This window comes from Cyprinodon variegatus, unplaced genomic scaffold (genome assembly GCF_000732505.1).
Source record: "Cyprinodon variegatus isolate N-32 unplaced genomic scaffold, C_variegatus-1.0 Scaffold165, whole genome shotgun sequence".
Taxonomy (NCBI): domain Eukaryota; kingdom Metazoa; phylum Chordata; class Actinopteri; order Cyprinodontiformes; family Cyprinodontidae; genus Cyprinodon; species Cyprinodon variegatus.
This window is the reverse complement of record NW_015150618.1, coordinates 796,346-824,167: the sequence shown is the minus strand read 5'-3', so window position 1 is coordinate 824,167 and position 27,822 is coordinate 796,346. Positions and strand designations below refer to the sequence as shown.

General features: G+C 37.8%; 1 protein-coding gene across 1 annotated transcript in view; it reads left to right on the top strand.

Annotated features, from left to right (window-relative positions):
• Positions 1-27,822, top strand: part of pex14 (peroxisomal biogenesis factor 14) — a 73,510-nt gene that overhangs the window by 7,603 nt on the left and 38,085 nt on the right. The window contains exon 3 of the mRNA XM_015378162.1: positions 21,095-21,179. Coding sequence (XP_015233648.1) covers positions 21,095-21,179 — 85 coding nt within the window. The remainder of the gene's footprint in view (positions 1-21,094; positions 21,180-27,822) is intronic.

Here is a 27,822-nt window from a genome sequence, read left to right as displayed (position 1 = left end):
GTAAGCTCTTTATCTTTCTGTCAGACTTTTCCCCCTCACCGTTTCACTCCTCATTGCCGACTCGTTTGCTGCATCCCAGGAGGATCTGGCTGACAGATGTGCCTCGTAAATCGACTATAAAAATAGTTTTTTTTTTTTTTCTGTACTTCAATGTGGGTGTAAGACTAATGTAAAACAGTGGTGTTACCAGGAAGTCAAAGGTTAAACTGGGGACTTTACTGAGTGTGGCTATATCCTTGAAACATGTTTACAGCGCCTTGCAGAAATATGTTTCCTGCTTAACTTGTTTAGCCTTTTTCAATTTCAATTTAAAACCAGACATTTAATTGGATTTGCTCCTTTGATCGTTGCTTGAACATATGACGGTGATAGTGAGAAAGGGGAATTTCCCTGACGTGTTGATCAGGCTGACACAGGTGGAGGAGTTCGCTGCACAGATCTACAATCCATCTGTCCACCTCAAAACAGCACAGCCATCATGAAATCAGGGCAGATTTTTCATACTGATGCATCCCTTACTTCGTGTTCCACCACTTTTTTTATGAAGCTTTCTTTTGGAGCCAGTGGTTGTCCCGGGAACATGTTCTCTGGATCTCAGCTGCTCTTCCAGAATCCCCAGTCTTTTTGCTGCTCCAAACATTTCTCTGTTGTCCCAGCCTGCAAGTTAAGCTCGTCAGCCCTGCCTTCATAGGGTTGCAGTTGAGTCAAAGTATTTCCATGTTCATCTGAAGGATCAAACAGTGCTGTGTGAGATGATGTTCAAAGCTAATATTTTAAACCTACCCTTTCTTTATGGCACTATTACCTTTATCCCTGACTCGTTTGATGTGTTCCTTGGGCTTTGTGAGGCTGTTTGTTGCCTCAGAGTATGTTAAATTACACATTTGTAATTAGGTGACTTTTGAGAGTAATTAATTGCACTGGATTTGATTTATAGGGCTGAATGCATATAAATGGCAAATCTTTAAGATTTTTTTATTTAAGCATTTAAAAAAAAAAGTAAAATCCATTAAACACTACTTGTTAGTCTATCAAAATGTTTAAGTAGAAAGTTTTATAGGGTGTGAATAGTTTTGTGAGGTACAGCATATGCAACAATATATATTATATGTAAGTTTTTTTTATTATATATTTATTTTTAAAGTGTAAAGCCACAGAAATTTGAATTACAATACAATTTAATTGAGATTGCAGTGATTATAGTAAAGCTTTTAACTTTTTAGGCACCATAAACCAAAGAACTAACAAGAACTTAATATCTTTCAAAATCAGATATCTAATTATTTCTCATGAATCATTTTTAAAGCCATCATTTTAATTTTTGAGAACTGCAGGTTTCAACATGCTTCAATTTAATTATTGGGGCTGAATACGAAATGAGAAGCTGTAATAGGTCCGGTATGTTAACTCCATTCTGTCAAGAAACCGGGCTACCATTCAGTTAGCCAAGGGAACCTTCTCAGAGATTTTTTCCCTTTTTTTTTTTTCCTCTTTGCTCATTACTTTAATTGTAATTGTAATCCTTTATTGGAGCTGTCTGCAGTAAAGGAGAGTTATGGTCTGAGTGGGGGCGCGAGCAATGGAGATATTTCATGATTATTGGGGAAGACGGTCACTAGGTGGCAGCCACTTGTTCGGCCCCCGCTGTAATTACTGAGTGGAAAGTTGTGGTGAGAAAGTGTGTGACTGTGGATTCAAGGTTGCAAAGCCAGAGATTTAACACATTTTAGCGCTTCTACTTAAGGAGGGTGCACAAAAGGGTTACCTGATCAATGATTGGTTTAAAAAAAGTTGCAGAATGCAAAAAGCCCATGATAAGTATCGTCTTTCTTTTTTTTTTTTTTTTTATATAACGCCATTCTAAGTGCACCACCAGCCCTGACGAGGGCAGTCTGATGAATGGAACTGCCCAGAAATCACTGGATCACCGGTTCACATCTGTTTTAGCAGTGGAAGTTTGTTTTTTTTCTTTTCAAATAGCATAAAAGCTAAATTCTCTTTTCCAAAGCACTTATTGTGCATAATGCTGTTTGTTTCTGTGGTTAATGGCTCAGGAAGGGCCCTCAGTTTTATTGTTGCTGTGTTGCACTTTTTTTTTTTTTTTGCTCTTCTCCGCACCACCTCCTTAGAGGACTCTGTATGAATTCTCACTGTCATGTCCAAGGACGAGTGGCGCAGGGTCAGCTAATTGCTTTTATGATTATGATTTCACGTCAGATTTATTGTGCATGCTCAGAGCACATCTTCCAGCTCCTGCCGACGTTGTGAGCTTTGGATGGAGGGGGGGGGGTTCTGTGAGTTTACAGCTCCTGGCTGTGACTTCTTGTTTAAGTGCAGGTCACACTTTCTGAGTCATTAAGAGTTGAACGCAGGGGTTTGGGGTGAATCATGCAGGCTTTTCCTGTAAAAGCATTTCTTTTCTATGTCAGTAACTGTACTTGTTTTGCTCATATTTGGCCACAGAAAGCCATTTTATCACTTTGTCTCCTGCATGTGCTGGAGTTTGGAGGTTCATGCGTGTGGAATGACGCAGACAGGGATTTTGGTTTTTTATATTTCTGTTGTTTGAACTTTTTTCATGAGCCATAAATCTTTCATTTTCGTTTTTGTTTGCAGATGAGACGATTAGACTCATTCCACTCATAGTGTGCCAGAATAATCTACTGACTTCTTTTTTATGTTTTTTTTTTTTTTTGGATGGTTCCACCCACCTCTTTGAAAAAGATGAGCACAGATGAGTCCAACCCATTAAAAAAAATATATTCTTGAGTCTGTCTCTGGTGTGTTCAGCTGGCCTCGATCTGCATCACAAACCCCCTTCTTATAATAGCATTTTTATTCAATGAAAATGTGTCGGCGAAGCGTTCATGTTTGAATGGAAGCTGAAACTGTGCTTTCGTGTCGTATAAAATGACATCTTTTAAACAGATAGTCTCCTGTCGTAGGTCGGGGCTCTTGATTTGTTGCAGTAATTTGACCTTGCTCTGACCTCCCGGAGCCGGGCCGCGGTGTGTCGAGTGACAGATGCAGCCTGGGAATATGGTTTGGATGTAGCCCCACTGAGCTCACAGGAATGTTCGAGTTAGTTTTAAGCAAAGTTCATTTTGGAGACATATGTAAAGTCTGTGATTAGGCTGAATTCAATAAACTTTAATGAATACTTAGGACTTTATTTGCAGGGTTTTTGTCACAGCGTGTATATTAATGTAAACGGCTCGGGAACAGAGCTGTAATTTCCTATTCTCCCACAATTTAGTGAACTGTCACAATATGTTTACTTAAGAAATGATAGAAATACGACCCCAGTTTAATTACAGTGTAGCCATTTTGCCTCAATATACTTGGGAAAGTGGTCTTATTGAGCTAAGCTTTCTTTATACTCTCCATTCTGCTTTGTAATTACTCCAGAGTGATTTATTGTCTTTTCTTTGTGTTTATGGCTGTAAACTGCTCGAATGAGTAAGTTGGTCTGAGAGCGGCTTGTCTCCTCTCAGCCAGGCTGGAAATCTCCCGACGAATCTGAGATGTCTCTGCTGTCAAGACTGCTCACATTGCTCTCAGCCTCCAATGTCACTTTCAAGGCATAATTACACAAGTTGCGTTGATTAGTATGAGAAGCAATTACGGCGGCTTTCCGCTGCAAATGGGGAATGTGATGGCTCTTGATTGACAGGAAGCATCCTGGTTTTAATAAGTAAATGACTATGGTAATTCAGGTACTGAGACCCTCTGATTTGTCAGCATATTTTATTTTTTATTTATTTTTTTCAAAAGATGCCCTCTGATTTTTTAATGAACATGTATTTGATTGAATCCCCCTTCATTTCCTCTGTCTCTGCATCCATTGGTCTTCTCTAAGGCCGAGCCTGCGCTCTCATAAAGAGGCCGTTTACTGATGCTTCCCAAATTGTTCAGCTTCTTAATCAATGCAGAGAGAAATAAAATGCAATAAAACAGAAAATCAGCAGCCTACACTATTCCAATTGCCTTTCGGCATCTCCCTCGCTCTCACAATTGCAGAAATCAGAGGGAAAAAAAATAATTTGTAATTGACACTTTGGGGAACATTTTTTCTCTTTTTATCTGGCTTCCCAGTAAGTTATTAGCTGTTAATTTGTCTGCAAGCTCCCCTACAGCGCCAGATATTTGTTCAAATACTAGGATCCCCTCAGCGTATTTGTAACTACACTTCTGAAAATGCTGCCTTGCCTAATTATGTAATATAATACTGCCTTTTAGGCAAGTTTCTTTTAATTGAATAACATTAGTGCAAGCTAAGGATAAGGAGCTGGTGCTTTAATGCTTATATGAGCCATCCCTACTGTATGAAATGGTAGTATTGTGATATACAGTATAACAGCAGGTTAGAGCTTCCACACTTATGTGGGGAGTTTTGACTAAGGGCCAAATATTTATGCTAAAACTTGATTGGCCCAACACTTAGTCTCATATTTCTTTCTTTGTTAACCACTGTTGGCCTAATTAAGTAATTCCCTGTTTGTCTTAGTAACCCCCTCTAGAGTCACACATGTATACATATAAAATAATTTGCTCTTGCACTCTCTAGCCCAGCTGTAATTTATATGGATTGAATGAGTGCTGCATTGTGGAAAAGCAGGAGTGGACCAAACGCTCGTTTGTCACCTCTAATAAATGTTGGAATTGTAAATTATGAACTTCTGCCTTCGGATGTAAATGCACTTTATCCCAGTCCTTTTAATGTAAACAGCCCAGTCCAATACATTAAAGGCAGTGGGGGTAGGTGGGGAGGTATTAGATTTGGGGTTTTGACTGTTTTCACAATCAATAACCAACACAAAAGAGCTCAGATGGAGAATGTTCTAACATATCTGAAGTTGCATTCATAAATTATTGCATGAAAGCAGGCTTGTACACCAAAAATGTAAATACATTAATGTTATTAATAATGTAGTGACTAATAGTTCTATCAAGACTGTAATAGCAGTTTAATGGAATATGACAGCAAGAATGTATTACACTTCGTACATTCAGACGGGACCTCACATGACATTTATCAGATTTCTGTAACAATTTTTTTGATTATTTTGTAAAGTTAATTGCTTCTTTTCCCTTGAATGTCTTCTCAGGGAGAGGGACCCAAAAAAAAAAAATGGTAATGGATATTAATTAATACGTGTCAGTTTCTTGGGTTTGATTAAAAGTAATGAAAGCAAAATGCTAATAGGATTTCAGTGTTTCTCTGCGTGTGGCGCTCTGAGATTGGGTCTTTATCTTGGGAATCTGGAAAAAAAAGGAGTTGGCGTGAAAGTGTCTTAGCTCATTTGAGGAGGATGTGGAGCAAAAACTGACACACATCTTTAAAACCACTAAAAACAAAAGAGCACTTGCCGAACTCTTTGAATTCTTATAATTCTAGCTCAGCGTGATCAGGAAGTGGAGTAGCAGCGTTTCAAGGTTTAAAATGATGGAAACCTCATAGTGATAAGCTGCTCTCGATTATCAACTTAAGCTAAGTTTTTGAAAATTGTGGTTTGAAGATATCCGTTCAGTTTGCTCCAGCGTTATCTTTAAAAGCATTTAAATGAAATGACGGAGAACGTGTCAGAGCGATTACTATTTTTTTGGGCTGTTAAGAGCACAGCAGGACACACCCCCGACCCTCCTCCACCTGTTGCTGTATTGCAAATCACGTGACATTACAACTCCAGACGGGTTGTGAACGACAGTGGCCTACAATCACTCATCAATCTTGTAATAAATCTATGCTTGGCATCTCTGTTAAAAGCCATAGGTTATAAAGATTTTAAAGTTGTTGTTTTTTCACCAATATGTATTTTTTCTGACTAGTAGCAATCTTTAAAGAAAATTAATTTAAAAAAATGTATCTTTTCCATATTATTATTTTTTTATTTAACTAATCAAAAACATACTTGTTGGTTGCAGGGAAAGAATTTTAAATATCATTCTCCCTTTGGAGAAATTTATCTCTGCATTTAACCCATCCCTTGGTGAGCAGTGGGCTGCCATTGTGCGGCACCCGGGGAGCAGTATAGGGTTAAGGGTCTTGCTCAGGAACCCAGAGTGGAGGCTGTGGGGATCAAACCGTGTACTTGTAACCTTCTCAGAGCACATGCAAACTGTTCAACCCCCCCTAGGCCAACACTCACCAATATGTGTGCCATAGACATTTAGAAGTGCATAAAAGCATAAAATTACTATAGCTGTAATAACTGTTTTGCATGATTAGTTTTCTAGCTTTATTTTTGTTCTACCTTTTCATACATTTCCTTAAAATTTCCATTCGTCACAATACTATTCCAGCTTACTGGATCATCTCTGCATCATTGTCTCAATGTAGTCAACCTGCAGAGATCATTGCCAAGACTTTTTATTTTCTCTACATTTTCTAATGCCTTTGAACCCTTTTCCAAAGCCATCCCTGTGATGGCGCCTAAGTGTGAGGAACTAGCGAAGCAGAAGCTGGCCCCCTTAAAAGAAGCCACTGTCGGCACTGGCTTAACCGACAATTATCCAACACCTGGACTGGCTGCCTTCCCCTGCTTCTGCGTCGACTCTGTCGACTTCTTGTTAATGTAGTGATTAACAGGAAGATTGTATTTATTTTCCTGTATGCAGCTCTCCTGGCAGCACTGCTTTGCTTTCTCTTTGATTAAAGCAGTAGATGGATGGCTGCAGTGTAGCTCAGTCATAAACTTCAAAAGGAAGGGTTAGCAGACAATAACCACAGAATATAGAGTGGAAGATAAGCCCCTCTTTTAGTTTAGCTCCCCAAGTAGTGTTTACTGTGTACATTGGGATTTAAAGTGTGGTATTATTGGCTTGAGGTCCTTTGTAAAGAGTCAGCCTACACAGACAGTTGTTAGGAGTCCTCTAGTATCCAATACGTGTATGTCTCCTATAAACAGAATGTCTTTCCTTATAAGGGTTTATGTTTTTTACATAACTGTCCTCCTGTCTGTCTCTCCTGGCTGTTCTTCTGCTACGTCATCGCTCTGAAAGTACATTGAAAGTGGTTTTAGATGTCATGGGGATAAGAAAAGGGGAAGCAAAGGGACTTGGAGGGAAAAAAAAGAAAGAGCCTGTACTTTTGAAGTGCAGAGAGTGGCATTGTCATGTGTTTTCTGTGTCAAGGTCGACAGAAAATGTCAGAACAGGTGTGCGTCTGCTGCTGAGCTGCTTGCCAACTCAGCCCCTCTGCTGTAACACGCCACCGCATGTGACATTACGGTACTTCGCTGCGGGTCGTCTCCTTTCCTTGATAATACCAAGAAGTAAAATAGTCTGATAAAAAAGAACGTTTTTTCGTCATTGTTAGATCGGTGTCCACGCCTAAAGTTTGACGCAAGTCATCATGTAATCACAAAAGGTGCACCAGTCAATCACAAATTTTTGTTTTCTTTAGTTCTGGTTCTTCCTGTATTTTTAGCTTTTCCATTTAACAAAATTGGATTTTAACCAAGATGGAAACAAACAGTGCAATATGCAAAATAAAGCAAAGGCTCGTGCTCCACCATGTTTAGACATTTTGGGGCCAATTTCAAGTCTTTGTGAATGATCGACAAGATATAAACCAATAATGAGCTATGATATAAGAACAGAATTCAGATTTTCTCTTTTATTAGTCAATGTAAAACCTTTTTTACTATTATTGTAAGATACACATAGAATGTTAAGTTTAAATTTGAAACTCCATTTAGCATTTTGAATGAAAAAGAGGATACTCAGTAAAATATACAGTTCAGTTTAGTTTAGTTTTAAATGGCCCCAGAAAACGGCTAACTGATTGTTTTTCACAAAGAAGTTTCAGATCAAAGAGATTCATGACCTTGATCTACCGGCTGTAAATCAGCAATTTTATCCGTTCATCTCCACAGAATTGATCTTCAAAGACATCTCTTGAACTAAAGAGAGAAAAAAAAGTTTGATTTTCTTAAGATTGAATAAACCAGCATCAGCCAAATATGCAGCTAAACCTGAAAATGTTCCCTTAGCTTTTTAAAAAGGCAGTTGATTTTTGGGTGAGGCAAATAAATATGCTTTTGTCATTTTCAAACCACAACATCCTTATGTGTAACCAAACCAGTTAAGGAAGGTTGAAATGATGAATTCTTATTGGATCTGACGAGCTGTCTTTTCTTTCTTCCTGATTGGGCTTAATGAGATGAAAGGCAAATGCTAGTTCTCTGACCCTGTTTTTTTTAATGCTGTCAGCACTGTTCTGTTTGTGTTCTTTTCCTGCTCTCTTATAGCAATACTGTTGCATGCACTTTGGCACCTTCAGAAGATAAGATTTAGCCAACATTTTTCTTTGACACACACAGTGTGATCTCTTTCAGAGACTGTATTTTCTCATTTTCAAAATAAAATAAAATAAAGACAAAGGCCCTTAAGTTTCCCTCCTCATTTGATGATGATTTCATCCTGACTTGTCTGCCACTGTAGATGTGTGGCCCATTGTCTTGGCAAGTGTGTCTAAATGTTTCTGACAGGTCTCGGTGAAAGACAGGCCGCAAGGGTAAACTGCCAGCGCTTTTCCTCCCCCTTCTGCCTTGCGCTACCTCATCCTGCAGTTCCCCAGTAGATGGCGATGTTTATCTACTCTGGCTTAGCGCTAGACTAGAGGCCTCTCTTTTAAGGCAGTCCATTCACCCACTCTCTCCTGCTTTCTGAGGAAAGAGAGGTCTCGCCCTGTGTTCAGGGTCACGCCACCAATTCCTTGTCCCCTTTGAAGACCATGAAATTGCTGATCCAAAACACATGATTAGTGTATTCAGCCTGGTGAGTGGAGAGGAGTTGACATATGATTACAATGACACAAGAATATCACAATCTGCCTCTTTGTGAGGACAGTTGAATAGTATTATGAGTGTAAAATGCAATAACATCATAAAAATGTTGCTTTCCACTGCTTTTTGTTTTGAATACTTAGGTGCATGGACATTTCCCTCATTATGTTGCCTCATTTTCTTATCAAGGTGTTTTGGTTCAAACTTGGTTCACTGTGTCGAGAATAAAGGCTTCCTCTTTCTTACCGAGCAACTCCTCAACGCAAGGAGGGGTTTGGATCAGCGGAGGAGGATAGGCTTGTCACTGTACGTTGCCCGTGACAGAGGAAGCTCTTCCTCCTGACACCGCAACACAACTTCTGTGGCGTGTCGCTTGGACACAAACTCTGTGTTGTTTGCTGCTGGTGCCGCTTGCATTTTGCCCCAATCGGGCTAACAGAATGTGACAAGCCGGCGGGCCTCGACGATATGAAGGACAACTCATGGTCTGCTTTAAGAAAACACTGTTTATCTTGAAAGTTTTAACTCAGTCGATGCAGATGCAGCCTGTGTTCTTTGTATGCTGAAAGGAATTATGACCTTTATTGAAAATGTATTAGACCATCAGTGTTTTCAAAACAATGGTTATGCAGTTTAAACTCCTGTGTTTATGAATAAAAATTGTTCAAGACAAGATTAGAAACTTTTCAAGGAGCTGGAGGTACCCACAGTCTTAAGTTGAATTTTTTGTTTGATTTGGCTCATTAGGAATTCTGTGAATACTAAAAGACGAGCCGGTACCAAGTACCAATGGCTGTCTGCTGGAAACCTTTCAGCAGTCGTCCCCATGGCTGTGTTGACCACCACATGAAATTGCTGTGTTGTTAATTTCTTTCAATACTTTGTACAACATTTGATGCTGTTAAAAGCTTAGTTTTTTGTTTTCATCTGCTTCAAGCCATAATCCTGAAATGTAGCATAAGTACTTCCCTTAAATAAATCACAACATTTAACATATATTTGATAATATAAGTCGTCAATTTTTGAAATAGTTGTATAACCTCTGGGTTATGTTTAGGTTACGTTTACAGAGATACACCTCTATGTAGTTAAAGTCAATTTGGTCTTGGAAAGTTTTTGTTTGCACTTCTCACACACTCACCCTGTACTGTTTAAAATGAATTCTAACTCTGTTCTGATTTATTAAGATGCAGCTGTTATGTAATTTCTGACATTTTCAGAGAAACTAATAATCATTTGTATCACTTTTCATGAATTAGTCAATTAATAACCATTTGTGGCACCTAAATCACGATTTGCATTGGAAACTTTTGAGGTCATGGCTCAGCGGTGCATATGTTGATATCATCGACATAACGTCAGTACGGCTTTTGTTCTCCCAGATAAGACATTTCTGTTTCAAAATCTGCAGCAATGATCGCTGATGATTGATTGTTATATGAAGGCCTTCGTGTTTCACTGTTTTTTTTTAACATTTTCCGAAATGTTGGTTTCTTATTTCTCAACCATTTTTTTTTTATTCTCATGCATTTTCAAACCACATTATAAGCCCACTCTTTAGGTTTTTGGTATTAACCAAGCTGTCTCTTTAGTTTAATCTGCTTACTGGCTGATACTAAAAAGCATACAGAGCTGCTTGTCACAGAATGTCATCGCTAACTACAAAAAGGAGAAAAAAAAAAGAAAGAAAAAAGAGTCGAATTACAGGAAAGAGGCACTGCATTAAAGAACAAAGGAGATCGATGGCAGTACATTAAATTTTATGCGAATGGAAAAAAAATCAACTAATTAAAATTGATTACTCCTGCTTTGTAAATGTGTTTCTGAATTAAATTATTGTATGAAAACATTTTGACCAATTGAGGAGCTGAGGAAGTATCCATTACTGGATTGCAGCTGAGAAGGGGCAGGAATGTTTTGTGGTAGCTAAGTAGTTTGTTGTGCTCTACTGCGACTCCCCCCTCCTCGTCTCCCGCCGCCGCCGCCGCTAAAGTGCCACGGGTTAATCTCTGATGACCCTCATCTCTCAGAGCAGCTCCAGACTCACCGTTTTGGCCTTTTACCTGAATTAAAAGGAACATGTTTTAAAAAAAATGTTTTTTCTAGAGGAAACGGAGGTGTTGCTCATCTTCAGAAAAAAATGACTCTTAGGGTTTTCAGACCACCATTGAGGGGTGTGTCGTTATCTTAACTGTCATCTATCTCTATAGTTTACTAAGGGCAACCCCTGGCAGTGCCACTGACAGTTACACATAAAAAAAGAAGTCAGCTATGGCTTTATCTCTGTCGAGTTAGTGTTGCACAGGCCGGAGGCCACATGTTTGCTTTGAAAGAAAAGACAGCACTTTGTTCCCTTGTGTTGATCTTAACACCCTTGCATCTCACATAAAACAGTTATACCTGTTTTTGACTAAACAATTGCATTATAGAAGAATGACGCAGTCACATGAGCTGACATATACTCATAAAACAAAATCATAATTGTTGCTGGAGTTACAGAATTTTTCCTTTGGAACAACAGTTCCTCTTCTCTACTCTCATCCGTCCTCTGTAGGGTTCAACGGTGTCCTCGTCGGACAACTTACTTGAACCTCTGTTTTTTTTTTTTACACCCTCAAACCTATTCAACATTTCCATGTTTGCAGTTACAAAACCCTGAGAGTAAAATGCGTTTGAGTGGAAACTTTGGTCTGGAAATGTAGTGGTCTTTTCTTTTTTAGAAAAGAAAAAAAAAAAAAGCTACTTGATTTCCGTCCAACAAACCCCCACCTCTTTTACAAATTGCATAATGTGCTTTTGATGTCATGTTTGCAGGCCTGCCCATGGCTCTGACACTGATACAGAGCTGTATGTGTTATTTTTAAACCTTTGCATAGCAAATGTCAATGATGTTTTCCATGACCCTTTCTTTTATCTGCTGAAACGTTGAATCTAACCTTTAATTTGAGAACACTCAGTCTAGTTAGAAGTGATTAACTAGATTTTAGTTAGTATAATACTTAAACGTCAAACCTCTAACATGTATGGTTTTAGTTTGAAAGTTTCTCACATTTCTAAAAAGATAGAACTTAACGTAAACCAATATAGACAAAGAATGAGACAAGACCCTTTCTGTGGTTCATCTCCTCTAGTGTCTGCACAACAGTGAGCTAAATGGTCAGGTCAGCACCTCACTTTCTGATGTCTTCCAGGGTCAATAATTCCCCATAGCTGCTCCCGTGAGGCCTTGCCTTTTCCTGCTAAAGGTCAACATTTAGGCAGGAAAGGTGTCACAATTAGAAGGCCGTTTAAACTTGCTCTTTTAAGGAGATTAAAAAGCACCGTCGGACACATCAAGCAGTCAGGCGACCAAAGGAAATACAATAATTGCATTAAAACTTAATTCCTTTCTAGCTGGGCTCTGATATCAGAACAGTATTGGGTTAAGTCATTTAAGACAGCTGCCCCTAATAGCAAATCATCCATGAAAGCACCAAATTAATATAGAGCTTCATTTTTATTTTTTTTTTTGCCGTCTCACATTCTCTAGCTTTTGGTCCTCTAAACATGTGTTCCAAGTGGGGAAATTTGAGACCGTCCTAACACGATTTTTGATCATGTCTACCAGTCTGTTATTATATCAGGGGCACTTCACAAATGCACAGGCCAGGGCAATTTGGAATGAATTGATTCATACTGAGACTAAATCCTAAACTTGCTAATGATTTTCTCTTAGCCCTATCCTACACCAACGACCCAACTTGTTCTTCTTCAAGGACCTCGGAATGTCTGTGCAGAACAGATCACAAGGGGCTATCAGTATCAGCACATTGTGGTTTTCATTTAATAGTTTATTTTTAATAAAAAATATCAACAGTTAAAGGTGAAATTTTTTATAAATTTTATATTATTTTACTTTTTATTTTTTTATATAATAAAATCAAAGAACATGACAGACGTGAAAAAATGGCCATCTTGCTTAAAGAATAATGATTTGGCAAAATTAGGAAAAGTAACATTACTGATATTTCACTTTAATATTTTCCCTCTTTTTTTTCGTATTATCAACCTATTCCTGTTAGTTTGAATTGCTTCTGCACCGTAAACGGACTAGACAGGTAGACCTGTGCATGGTTACAACCGTCGATTTTGGCTTTGTTTATTCACACCTTGTTATCATTTTTCCTGCAGTTTGATTGCGTGCTGGGGCCAAGCTGCCAAAAGCAGAAATGTGACTTAATAGCAGCCAATTCATTTGAGTAGAAGAAGAGAAAAAACAAATATATATCACTGTTCCTTGATTCTGTACACGAAAAGCTTAAGGTGTTTAAAATTATTAGAGAGGGGATGATGGCTGATGATATAGTAGGTCAATGGAACGATGTGGTACAATGTGTTTGCTCTGAATAGGGAATGGGAATATCTGCTTTTGATCCTGGTCAATCGATGACATGAACTTTCTTCTTGGTATTTTACAAATTGACAATCAGTTTGAGGCCAAGATAAGTGTCCCAAAAGAATTGTGATTTTGACCACTTTTTAAAAGATTTAGCTCTTAACCCTTCTAAATAGAGATGCACCAACCATGATTTTGGGAGCTGATCACCAAAATCCGTATCTACCCATCAATGATCAGTGTCATATCTATTGATTCTTCAATACTGTTGTCTCAGTTACGTTGACATTCTATTATCATGTATAAAGATCAGGAGATGAGAAATTATCATGAATTGACCACTGTTTGATTAAAGGAGGCAGCGGAGACCCGCTTTTTTCCAATCAAAATGGGAGATTATGGAAGATGAACATTATTATTTAGCCCTAGAAGTACTTTGTTGTCATCCTACCTCCAGCACAGACACCAGCCAGCCGCCGCTGCTACCTCTCCCCCGCTCTGCCTGCTTCTCTGATCTACCACTGTCCTTCCAATTCAATTCAGTTCATTTATGTAGCGCCAATTCACAACACATCATCCCAAGGCACTTTACAGAGAGAATACAATACAATATAGCTCATACAGTCAAATTGATTCAGACTTTTCTAAGGAAAACCAGCTGATTGTATCGTCTCATTGACTCAATGGCAATCTCCTACACCAAGCATTCTTGTAGCAACAGTGGAGAGGAAAAATCCCTTTTAACAGGAAGAAACCTCCAGCAGAATCAGGCTCAGTGTGAGTTGGCTGCTATTTTGTGGCACCCGGGAAGCAATCAGTGGTTAAGGGCCTTGGTCAGGAACCCAGAGTCGAGGCTGTTCGGATCGAACCGGGTACTTGCAACCTTCTCAGAGTACAAGCGCAGCTCTCTTAACCACTAGACTAACAGTCCCCTATATAGAGACTATAACTATAGAGCTCAGGATAACCTGAGCCACTCTAACTATAATTTTTATTAAAAAGGAAAGTTTCATTTTCTAATAACTGGTGGTTCGTGGCGATGTACTTTTCGGTCACTTTGAAGACCTCTTAACCATGTTTATTTCCTGTTGAGGACTTAAATTTGTCTAAACCCAGTTTCTAAATTCAGCAAAAAGACCAGTCTGCTTGATGTAAAGTTAGCCCTACTTGTTAGCTGTTAGTGGATTAGCAAAACTGTGCCCACCACGTATAGTTTACATTTAAAAAAAAAGTTAAATCAGGTTAAAGGTTCTAGAAATGTGTAACTGTATGTGAAAACATGTTCTTACTCCAGACTTGTCAAATACCGACACTGATCAAACCCCTCTCACCATATATTGACGCTGAGGGTAAATGACTGGTTACGGACATTGCGTCCATAACCATTGACACACACATGACCCCTAAATCTTTAAATTTTATCCTACAAGGTTAGTGTTGGTAGTCTTAGGATTGTATGGGAAGTGTTGGCCTAGTGGTTAGAGCAGTGCGCTTGAGCTCTGAGAAGGTTGCAAGTACCCGCTTTGATCCCCACATCCTCCACTCTGGGTCTCTGAGCAAGACCCTTAAACCCACACTGCTCCTTGGGTGCCGCACAATGGCCGCTAACTGTTCCCCAAGGGGTTAAATGCAGAGGTAATTTTCTCCAATGTGAGATCAATAAAAAGTTCAATTATTATTATTATTATTTTTTTAAATCGTTTAAATTGTTTATGCTAGCTAACAAGTCCTTTGATATTGCTATGATCCCTCATAGCCAGATCATATAAATTCCACCACCTTCCTCTTTAAAATGTATCAATTTGAAAGCAGTGCGCCATTTGACATTCAAGGAAAGATAAAAAAAGTGAAGGTGTACAACCAGGTGCCAAGACCATGTGCATCACTATTGCTGCGATTGTGTGAGACGCCGTCACAATCCGCCACCCTTTCAAACCACAACACCGAGCACATGAAAATGTTGCACCAAGGTGAGTCAGAGGAACTTATCCCAAAGACAGAGAATGGAACCTGAGAAGTAAATGTTTAATAACATAACTCAGGTCTCTTAAGTTATTTTTCTTTAAAACAATTCTGTTATGGTTAAAAAACTTGGTTAAATAAAGATGTATTTGGAATTCTGTGTTTTTCTGTTCTTTATTTAAAGTAATTCATTTGGCAATAAATATCATAAAATGGCCAGAGCTGGACTTAAAATATGGTTTTAAATCTTTTAGATAATTATTAATATCGATCATGCATTGTTTTTTATTGATATGCTTTTTTATTATATCATCCAGCCCTATGTCTACACAATGTTTGTGTTAACAGTAAGTGAAGTTAATCTAAATACAAAACTATTTAAGTCAAACACCGCAGCTGAAAATTCCACAACCTTATCCAGGTCCTAAATTTGAATCATATGCATTTGTAACATGTTTAAAAGGAGTTGATGCATTTATCTTTTTCTAGATGCATGTTGGACAACTAGTAGATTCTGCAGACAAATATGGTACAAGCTACCTTAAGCAATCTAGGCCAGTATAATATTTTTTCCATTTTATGTGTTTATATAATGAATTAACATGTTTGCAAGTACATATTTCAAAAATGTTAGCTTCTGTTTAAGTTTTACAATCAGAAGAACTTGAATTTAGTTCAAATTTGTGACTTAAACCACCTTTCCTGTTGTGTGGCAGCCATGCTGGATACTGAACTAAGGTTTGCACTGCAACCTCTGACATTCTGAGTAGAAACTAAGACGTCAGAAAGCCTTCTTTTTTTATATAAACAGAAATTATTGTTCCAAAAATCCAGCTTCTAAAAACAAAAATAAGGCAACTTGAATAATCATCATTATTAGCTTGTTTTACATGTGTTAAACTAAAACATAAAGATATTAGCATATTGTACATTAAGAAAGTGTACTTAAATTCAAAAGCGTTTATATAACCTGCAAGTGCAGCGGTATCACTATTTAACCAACTGTTTCAATTTTCTCACATGAAACTTAATTAAATGTGGGGGTTTTTGTCACAGGACATAAATCACCTATTCCACAATTTTAGGTTTTCTACCTTGTACTTAATGTACACCTCCTCTAGAACAACCATAGGCCTTGTGGTATGTTATAGTTAAGTGCTGTTACTAGTTAGGGCAAAAATATACAACTGGTTACACGGATTTCCTCAGGCGTCCATCCCTGCAGTTCGAACTTAATTGGATTCCAACCTCATTTCTCACAGTTCGAGGTATCACTGTTGTAATTTTCACACAAGTGCAGTGCAAAGTCTGGTCCAATTCAAACTCAATAACATTTCTGTAATCTTGTCTGTTCATCAAGTTCACTCTCATAAGTGTATTGGTTAATGTCATCTCTTCCTGTGATTGAGTTTTCAGCTCTTTTTCAGCTTTACCTGACACTTTATTGGTTATTTGGTTTGCAAAGATTATTGCACTTTACATCGAGCACTGGGGTGCATTAGTAGTCAAAGCTTTACAAAGTTTTTTTTCAGTTTTTATTAATGCTAAGATTTACTAGTTGTCTTTAAAAAAAATGAAAATTCATAAGTTTTTTTTTCTTTATTTATATTGGGAACTCAAATGGATCATGTACTGTTATCCATCATAAGGCCCCTAAAAGCCCAGTGGTGTGCTACCCAACACTATAACTGAGGTGATCCATGAGTCAACAAGAGTGAAATCAGTGCAATGTGGTTATAATTGATTGAGATGTCTGGATGGAACTTGTGCAAAGCATCTATGTCATCTGCTAAGAAGTGCACTTTTCCTCTCCCTGAAGATCCACCACTACAGTTTTAACCAAATGGACATTTGCCTCATTAGTCTGCCGCTGAGCAAGCTGCGGTCCTTTCTGAGGTATCATACTTATGCCTGTTAACATTGATACAATTTTCTTGTCAATAATTGGACAACTGAAACTGTAGTCCAGTGTAAACAAGGACTGCTCATTCAGCGTATTCTTTCTCTGATGGGTCATTACCTCTTATTATCGCCTGTTTGCTGGAATTAGGACTCAGAGTCATGGCTTGCATATATAATTTTAGATTTTTTTTTTACTACCAAATCTGATTAATCAACGTTTTTCTTACTTAAGTTTCATAAGAAAAAAGAGAAATGTCATATATTGCTTTCTAAAATAGCTCTGATTTCAATCATCCAATCTGTGAGATGGGCTTAATCTAAAGGGCAACTGAATTTAAACTGTGAAACATGCTGGTAAAATAATGTTTCACAACAAACATCAAACTATAAAATACTAAATATTAGCAGCTATTGGTATCATACAGTGAGTTAGTTATCAGTTCTAAGTAAGAACAAAAAAGTTATGAACTGATGTCACTCTGAGCTATGCACAAGCAAATAATTAGATTGTTTTTAAAAATTCAGATTTTTCAAAAATGAAATCTTCTTAAACAAAAGATGTGATTAAAACATCAAACTGACTAATCAGCCTGCTTTAGTTGGAGTAAAAACATATAAATAAGTAGAATATACAGCAAACAATGGCCAGTTGCGGCACTGGACTAAATCATTTGGGTTTTCAGCTTGCCTGCAAACTTTATTAAACACTAAAGCACGGTGGTTGCAGCAGTGCGCCATGGACATGCTTCTCTTCAACAGGGAGAGGGATGATGGGTAGGTAGAGCCATAGAAAATAAAATGCAATTTGCTTTTCCCAGATGCTCACAATTCAATCTTACTGAGCTTTAGTTGTTTTGCTTAGAAGAACGGGTCAAGATTGTACATACGTAGAGCTGTTCGAGGTGTATGCTGAGACATGTAGCTCTAATCGCAGCAAAAGGTCTTCTTGATAAATGAAAACAAATACATGGGCTAAATTCAAATTCATGGGCTGCATCAAGGACGCGGTGTACCTGGACTGGATCCTTCAAAGTCCATGAAAATAAGGAGAGCGAAAGAGTTTTGGCTGTGAATTCAAACAGGTCTAGCCTTCCTCGGGCTTCACAGCAGTATGCTCTGTCGCTTAGCAACCGTCACAATTGACACACAAAGCAGGAAAAGAATGAATGCTGAACTTTTCAAAACTATTTCTTTTCTCCTTTTTTTAATCGTAAAGTGAACAAAGACTGCATTCATGAGAATACAGAGTGGAATAAAGTTGACGACCACTCGGAGCATGAACAAATACAAGCCAATGTAATGATATAAACCTTAGTCAGTTAAATACCATGCTGCTGTCATTTTGCACATCTCTGATGTTGCTATTTTCAAATATTCATTACTGTAAACATTTCCCTAGCTGTATATTGGTTATTTCTTCTTCAGGTGCACAGTTTTTTATATTGTTAAAACAATTTACAGTCTTTTATCTTTTAACTCTTCACTATTATGTATTCTTATACATTTTTCTAAGGTCCACATTTGTGTGACCATTTTTTCTGTAATCTTTTTGCTGCTGTAAACACCAGTATTTCCCCATTGTGGGACAACAAAGGGATTTTCTATTCTTTTCTATTCTATTTTATTCTATTCTGTTCTATAAAACGGTAGAAAGATATAAGTAAATCTAAACAATGTATATATAAAAATATATCTGCAAAATCTCTTATAGTCAACAACAAACAATACTTAGTTAAGCAACTTGATCATATCACATTTATAGTCCCCACACTGCAGATATAATACAATCTGTCATTAGATTACAGACAAACCCATTTACACAGTAAAACATAAAAATCTTAAGATAAATCAAACATTACCCACTACATATCTGACTCAATAATCATTAAAACTATTTTCATGCACTTCAGACAGAACTATTCACATACTTGTATAATATAAAATTAAACTTCCAATATTCACCACTGTTCGGCACCGAGTACCTTTTTACTTTGATCACCAAGCAGCCTGCTTGCTTAGTCTCGCAATGAATTCTGGGATAACCAAGGCTACGTAGGATACACGGGACCTGTGCAGATATGTCCAGACTCCTTGGGGAGTGGCAGCCAAGTGGTTAGGGCATAGAGCTTGGAATCCTGAGGTTCTGAGTTCAAGCCCCACTCCCACAGACTGCCACTCTGGCTCTCTGAGCAAAGACCCTTAACCCCCGATTGCCCCCCGGGCGTCCCATGATGGCAGCCGCTCGCCCCAAGGGGATGGGTTAAATGCATAGGTAAATTTCTCCAATGTGAGATGAAGTTCAATTATTAATATTTTTAAATCGGGCAAAAAGAAGGCCACATTTGCAGGCTGCCTAACTTGCATCCCACGAATTCGAATTCAGCCATGGATTCATAAAACAATTGAAAATCATTTATGCAATTTTTTTTTTCTGCTACACAACACTATTCATTGAGATGGTGTATCGCATGAGTGATCAATGAAATGCATCAAAAATAGAATGTTTTAAAAAAAAATCAGGATGGATGAATACCTTTGCGGGGTCCTGTTAATTGACAGTGATAGCTTTGCCAATTGCTGGAGTTTTTTTTTTTTTTAAGCCTCATCTGATGGAAATTCTTGGCGTTTTGACTTTTTCTGGTTCACTGCAAAAATTTGGGGTTTACCATGCAAATAACTTAATCTTGTTGTAACAATAAATATTCCAGGTGGCTTATTAAAAAAAAAAAAGAAGAAGAATTTGCAGCATATAGACATCCAGGAGATCCCATAACTATTGCATAACCACTATGTGCATCAGGAGTGCTGTAGAGATTGTATGAAATACTACATTTGTGTCAGATAATTGGGCTACTATCTCAGGGGGTGATTATTTTACCTTTTATAAAAATGATCACATAACCAAAATCAAATGTGTTCCTTTTAAGTCCATTTCTATAGTTTTATAGGAGGAAAGTCACACTTTCAAAAAGCATTCCTGTTCCTTCCTATCATTGCACTCTGCCTTTGTCACAGAACACTAGTTTTTTCTTAAACAGCTTCTCTGCCACTTCTGCCCCACAAACAACTTTAACCCACAATTCTTTTGGATTGAAACAGGTTCATAGTATATGCAATGCATTACCCAAAATGAATTACCACTGGCAGGGCGCTCAATCACTTTGTATCTTTCAACACTAAGAGAAAAGAAGAGTAATCAAAACCTTTCAAGCTATTAGAGGGATGACTTTTACAATTGAATCATGGGGACCACAGGTGCGATAATAAGTCATCGAAACCTTCCCTCCAGTGTGTTTCTCCGTTCTATGTGTTCCCTACATATTTATCCATTTTAGGAGGCGCCACTTCATGGCGCCCACTTCAAATTTATGTTTTAATACCATTTGAGGAAGATACCCTCCCCTCCTACCTCCCATTCTTGGAAATGCATACTGGGTGGAAAATTAAGGCGCATCTCGAAGGAAAACATAATAGAATCGATGAACGCGGTGCACTTAAAACTACTGATGTTCTGATGCTATTTAACGTTCTGGTGCATTAACGTTTCAAGTCATTACAACAGTCAGGCGAGGTGATTTGATCATGGCAGGTTTTTAACTGGAAGAATTACAGAAGTTTTCTGCCTCAGATTCTCAAGTTATTAGATACAAATGATCACCTCTGCATTAAGTATAGATTTTCTTCCACTGCGCACTTAAGAATGGAAGTTTGTCTTTAAGAGGGTAATAGCAAATTAAGCTCCATACTCCATTTGTCCGGCACTCCTGATGGGCTAATTTTATAACTGCTGATTTGGTCATTCCCCACATTTAGCAGGAAAGTGGTCAGGTGGTCTTTTTCCTAACTGCTGGCTGTGAGCGAAGGGGGGTGGGTGTAAATTCAACTATCAGATGGAATCCATTTAAGTTTTTTTTCTCCCTTCTTTTTAGCTGCAGTGGATTTATAATGAACCTTTTTCTTAAGGAAGGTCTAGACACTTGTTTGGACTGTTAACAGCATCAGTTTCCTTCAGAGTAACTCACATTATGTGATTATGAGGAAATAAATCCGATTTGTGTTTTTCCAGGTTGCAACTGCTGTAAAATTTCTACAGAACCCGAAAGTACGCGAGAGCCCCCTGGCCACCAGAAAAGCCTTCTTGAAGAAAAAAGGTCAGAGACGCCTCTTTTGTGTGTGCTAAATCCAGTTCACAAAAAAAAGAAATAAATTCTATTGTTTCTTTGCAGATTTCTCTTTTATTTTATTACTCTCTTGTGGTGCACAAAGGTCGGAGATTGTGGCTATAGCCAAGGGAAGGGGGGGTGGTGTTAGTCCTAAAATGGGTCGATTTAGCTTCATAGAGCTAGATTCAGGGCCTGTGAATAAATGACACACCAGTCAGGATGCTCCTTTGGGTTCAGGAAAATTAATATTGACATACTCCCCCTGAGTTTTCAATGGAATTATCAATATTGCCTCCTAGCATTTTAACCCTTTTACTTAATTTAATGGTTATTGTAAATTTGAGCGACTGCACAGTAAGGGTTCCGGATCGTTGAAATATTCCCTGCCATATAATTTTTTTTTTCTTTTGTGATTTATTCTGATATTTTGCATTGTAGAAAGTGGTTTGTGCATTGAAAAAGCAAAAAGTTTATTACACTGAACTCATTAAAGTCAGCTCAATATAAGGCAGAGGCTGAATTGTGGATCTGTGGTTGAGAAGTGATGATACAGATAAGGAGTGTGTGTGCCTTTGCGACAGATTAACTCTTTGTAATGCATGTTTTTATTGTAACTGGTAGTGAAATAGTTCAGTACTTAAGGGACGTTGTCAGTACAGTGCTGAGGGACTCTGCCTGCAGCATTAGTAGCCAAACAGCAAGGAGTGATCCTAAGAGCTCTGTGACTTGGGAAGGTAACCTGAGACCAAATCCATGTTCGCCTGCTGCTACTACACACCTCTCATATGACTGTAATGATTGTTAATATCTTTTTACATTTCTTCATCTTTTAGTCTCATTATTGACAGACAGTTCCCAATCTGCTGTTGTTTTCCCAAAGCACGGTCAGATGATGTCATGCTGCAACTCATGTTCTTCCTTTTTTCAGCATTGTTGTGATATTTGTGAAGCTCCACCATCCAAAATGGTTTGCTTTTACTGCACTTTACATCCATGAAATATGTATGACCCTTTAATGCAGATTTTTATTTTAGTAAATCTCTTTCCACTGTAGGTCTAAGCAAGAAGTCTTGATTTGCATGAAGACATTGATCATAGGAAGAGAGGATATTTATGAGAAATGAAGCACTAAGCACAAAGTATGTTTGAGTAGCTTTTTGCAGGACTCTTAGCTCTGGACTTTTATTGCACAGTTACTTAGCATTGAACCTGAAAATATATATTTTAAAGGGTTGTTGTACTTCTACTTGTTATCGTATCAGTTACTGTTGTAGGCTTTTTATTAGGATTGAAGCGTAATTTTTTGTGAATGTTTGAAATGGTGTCAGTAATGGCTGTATGTCACCGTCTTTAAGGCACATCTCCAGGCACAATCGGCTGTAGTAAGTTTTTGGTTTCAAAAGTATGTCTGACTTTGTTTTTAGGTTTATATGCAAACATAAACAGATCTAGTTAGTGTTGCATATTGGGAGCAAAAGTCACGTCATGTTTTTATTGTGGGAAAGAAAAAATGGATTTCATCATCTTTGTTTCAAAAGCAAACCTTTAGAAGTGATATTTTCATTTTTTCTAAGCAAGATAGGATTTCCTAGCACATTAGACACTATATTTATAGCATGTAGACATTGGATGCAATACCTACTTTCAGTTTTAGGTATGTTTTATGGGAAGGAACAAAATGATAAAAAGGAGAACCTTTGTGGAATCTTTGTCAATCCTCCTTTTCCTGCTTGAAGTCTTTCTGTCTCATAGGTTAAATAAGCAGCAAATATGTTTATAGTTTTGGTGAAGTCTGAAGCAAAGATTGAAGGACTGGAAAACAACTTTATTATTGCCCATTTCATTCAGTTTGTGTCCTTCATCTGGGTCAGTTCTTTCCCAGTATTTCCAGTGTTGCTGGGGTCTCTCTTTTTACCGGATCTTTGACATTCTCTCTCACCTGCTGTGCTAGAAACTTTTAGATTTCCTCTGACACTAGAAATTGCTAAAACATTCAGTAACCAGCATTTATGCCAAGAGTCCTTTTGTCAACATGACCTAATTGGACTTAAGTCTGTTTCATGTGCAAAAAGATCTTGACTTTTGAGCTTCTGAATGACCAAACCTATGTAAGGACTGATTAACCTAAAAACTGTCTAATTCCATTCATAAGTCAATTTCCTGATGCATATCCCCTCCAAAAAAAATATAGGGACAAAGAGCTGTATAGCAACATTTTTACCTAAATCATCAGGTGCATCTTATACAGATCTATAAGAGGAATCCGAATTATTATAATATCCTTTCATATTATTGCCAGCTGGTTGGCTTTTAAAGCTAAACTAAGGGAGAGAGAGATACTTTATAAGAGTTAAAAAAAAAACAAGAGAACTGATTTACTCTAAATTAGTTTGAGAGAAAAGCAAGTTAAATTAAACATAAAAAAAATGTCCATTGTATGTACATTGTATGTAGGAAACTTTATCGCAACCATCCATCCAACCATTTTCTTGCTCTTATCCGGGGCCGGGTCGCGGAGGCAGCAGTCTAAGCAAAGATGCCCAGACTTCCCGATCGACGCACACTTCCTCCAGCTGCTCTGGTCCTGGGCCTTCCACCAGGCCTCCTCCCAATGGGACATGGCTGGAACACCTCCCGAGGGAGGCGACCAGGAGGCATCCGAAACAGATGCCCGAGCCACCTCAGCTGGCTCCGTTCGGCCTGGAGGAGCAACGACTCTTCTCTGAGCTCCTGATTATATATGACCAGAGGCAGATCTGGCAACGATTAATTTTGTATTTTAGAGAAACGGGATCAAATCTAAGGATGTTGGTAATTAAAAGAAACCGTTAGGAACTTCTATTGGTAATTAACTCCCTTTGTGGAATTAGTTGCAGATTCAGCTCAGTCTCTCATTGTATTTTCTAATCATTTTCTAGATTTTCTTCTTTTTTGTCGGACTCTTATAAAGAGCTAACATCTTGCTAAAGGGGAACACCGTTTGTTTTTTTTTGTTTTTTTTACATTGGGCTCTTGATTTTACGTTATCACATCATGTTCTACTCACCCATATTAGTTTTGTGTCATTTGGAGCTGTTCTGAAGATATTCTGTTAGGTTATATCCAGGTAACATCTTCCTATGGGCAACGAATTGAAGGCACAAACTGAACTGTTCATAATTTATTCTTTATGGTACGCCAGCATTCATAACATATAGGCGAATCACTGTCCCCCAGACATCCGCGATTATATCTTTTATATTTATATATTTTTTACAACAAAGCGGAGTTTGTATGACATTCCCCTTTAAATACTACATGCTCCACATGTCAAGTAGAGGCAGAAAAGTGAAGTCATAAAGTATATTTTGTTATCTAGTTAGCTTGCCATTGGTTTTAAAGCTCCCCCCATTACTTCACCCACTCTCCAGGTTTAGACAAAACACAGAAAAAGTCTACTTTGCGTCTTTTTTTGTTTCCTTACCTGTATGTATCTCCATAGTAGATTACAGAGCTCAGCCTATAGACTGCCTCTTAACAGGAGGCTGGAAAACAAAGGTCTGACTCCTGTGACTGGTAACAACACAGGACCAGGGGGTCTGAATCAGTGATCTCGATATTCAGTCCATAAAGAACATCAATATCCTGGCTGATACAGATATTTAATGGGATCCAACTTGTTTCTGTTTACATGCGATTAGAATTGACTTCTCTAGAACCATGGAAATAAACAAAGATACATATAGAATGTTTGTTTTTGATAACTACTGCCTGCTTGCTTCTTGTTGTCATTAATTTTAGCTGCAGTGGGTTTTTGCAGGCAGCAGGCTAATGCTCTTCCCGTGCCTTCACCCTGCATGTGTTGTCTTCTCAACCTTTTGACACAGAAACTCAATCATTTTCCTCATTCCACAGTCACCGCAGAAAATGTGTCACTCTTAATTTCTAATACAGTTTAATGCCATATTTATGTAAATACTTCTTGATTTTACTCCATATTAACAGTCAGAAATGTCAAAGCACACATAAAATGAAACAATACCATCTCCCTGTAGAGTGGAATTTAAATTGGATTCCTCTTGCTGCCAGCGCTTATGCAGGACAGCTGATGAAGGGGAAAATAGGGCCCACTTTGATTGCATGTTGCAGAATCTTTACACAATAATCTCAGTCGTGCCTATTATTTCCAAGCGTATTTGGTGTCCTGATCTGCATGGAAGGATGCCTCCCTGCTTACGTCTCTCTTTTTTTAAGTGATAATGATAGTGTGGTTTATTTCAATATTCACTGAAAAATATAATTTTCTGTTTTCTCTTCTGTCAATTTTAGAATATGAATTGGCCATTATGCAGTCCAATATTTCTACATGTCCTTCTTAAGTCCTTGAAGTTGAATAAACTGGTTGAAATACTGAAAGTTTGTCAGCCTGATGAAGTGAAAATCAAGATGCTTTCTGTTCTATAACAAAGTACAAAATGAATTGCATTTCCCCCCCTTTTGTACAACAATCTTGAAGCAATTTTGCTCCTCACTAAGCTCTGTTAAATTTTATCCTGTTAGAGTGAAATATAATGTGGGATAGACTAATCTAGGAAATTGTGCCGTCTGTGTCTTCTACAATTAACAGTTGTAACAACTAAAAGGGCATAGAGCCCCATTTTGGCAGCACCATTTAGTCTAGACAATTAGCAGTTTCACACATAATTACCACAAAAATCGAATTCTCAGGACAAAGTCAGGAGCATTTTCCAGCTTTCAGCGTGTCACTTTGACCGTGGCCCTTAAACTGACATCACTTAACTGAATGTGGTGACAGTCAAGGTGCTCAAACTTTTAGTAACAAATATCACATAAAAAAAATATATCCCATTTCAAGTACCAATATACTAAGAATAAAGAAGAAAAAATATTTGGTATTATGTTTAAGATAAGTTTAGAGAAGGATAGTACCTGTTGCTTTAAACCCTTTAACAGGAAATGCTACCTGAATATCTGAAAATGGGTTTGTTTAAAAACAGAATTTTATTTAGAATAATCTTAATCTGACGGGTTTTAAAAGTCTCATGAAAACAATCTGAAATTGGGAAAAAATTACAAAATCCACAAAAATATAAGCAAATAATAAATAAATAATCATGAACAGAATACAGAAGTGGGCTTATGTGCTCTACTTTTTTAATAGGCATATAATTACAGATGTGTTAATTCATAGTCAGATATTTAAATTTTCATAGTCATGAAAATAAAGAACACTCTTTGAATGAGAAGATGTGTCCAAACTTGTGGTCTGCGCTATATATATATAGATATATAAATTTGTTTTTTAAGCGGAATAAAATATTTTGCTAACAAAATACTTATTGCCTTTATTATTATTGCTATATATGAAATGTTTTGCTAACTTCCTAGGTTTATAATGTCCATCTCTTCTTAGTTCATGCACTATTTGCTGAATAGTAGTGGTTTCTCTTGTATTTCTAACAACATTGTGTATTTAATGTTGTGTATTAATGTCATAAGGAGAAAGACACTGCTGAAGTACAGATATATTTAGCATATAAATTGCACATGAAGAACATTCTGTATTTTGTGATCCCAATATTGCTTTTATTTTTATGTTTTTCTGGTTGTTACCTTGCTGAAGAGATGATACTTATAGATTTCACCCTGAGAAGAATGGCGGTAGTCCATGGTCAGGGGAAACACAGGTGGGCTTTTTGTCTATTACCATACCTGGTATGAAGGTAAGGGTAAGGTTCATCATCCTAGATATTAATAGGATGCTGTTTGTAAGTGGGGTTATGTGACTCACCTCTCGGACAAAAATGACAATGACCAAGGCCTGTGTGGAAGGTAAAGGGATTGATGTGGTTATAAATTACTCCACGGCGCCACCTAGCCGAGGCCTTGCCCACTTTGTCATCAGTACAAGGCAGTAAAGCAGGGAAATGAGAGCAGAGTCGTCTTTTTAATACATAAATGAATACTCTATGAGAGTGGTCATTATTTAGGGCATGCCATTTCAAAGCGGTTGTACAGAAGCGAAAGACATGTATAATCCCCCTCATCATGGCAACTTGAGAAGCCGGTTGAAGTTTTCCTTCATAACCCATTGACCTCCATGTATTTATGACCACCAATGCCATACATTTTTTTTAAGATATGATATTCAAAATGTAAGTAATTTTCACTCAAGGGCAATATCCTGCTCCAAGACTTGGAGGGCAGAAACAAAGGCATTCACCTTTTACTACAGAGAATATTTTAGTAAGCAACTTTTATAATTGGCTGTCCGAGCTGGGTCTTGACCCATAAAGTCTAGAAGTGCCAAAATCAGAGAAATAGATTTAATGTTGGAGCCTTGCCGACTCTTTGCCCTTAAAAGATGCCCAGGGAATATGAGCCTTCGAAAATAGAGCTGTAAATAACCTGACGAGCAATGGGTTTTCCTTTAAATAAATACCGATCAGGTTTATGTTGAAAGACAATAGAAAACGTTGCCCAGATATGCAGTTTACAGTATTTATAGCTGTAATATCGAGGTGCCAGCACCGTAATTTCATGCCCCAATGAGAATGGCAAGGTCAAAGCAAATGCTTTGGCAGAGCATCTGCTAATACGGTGACTCATAAACAGGCACTGTGTGTATCAG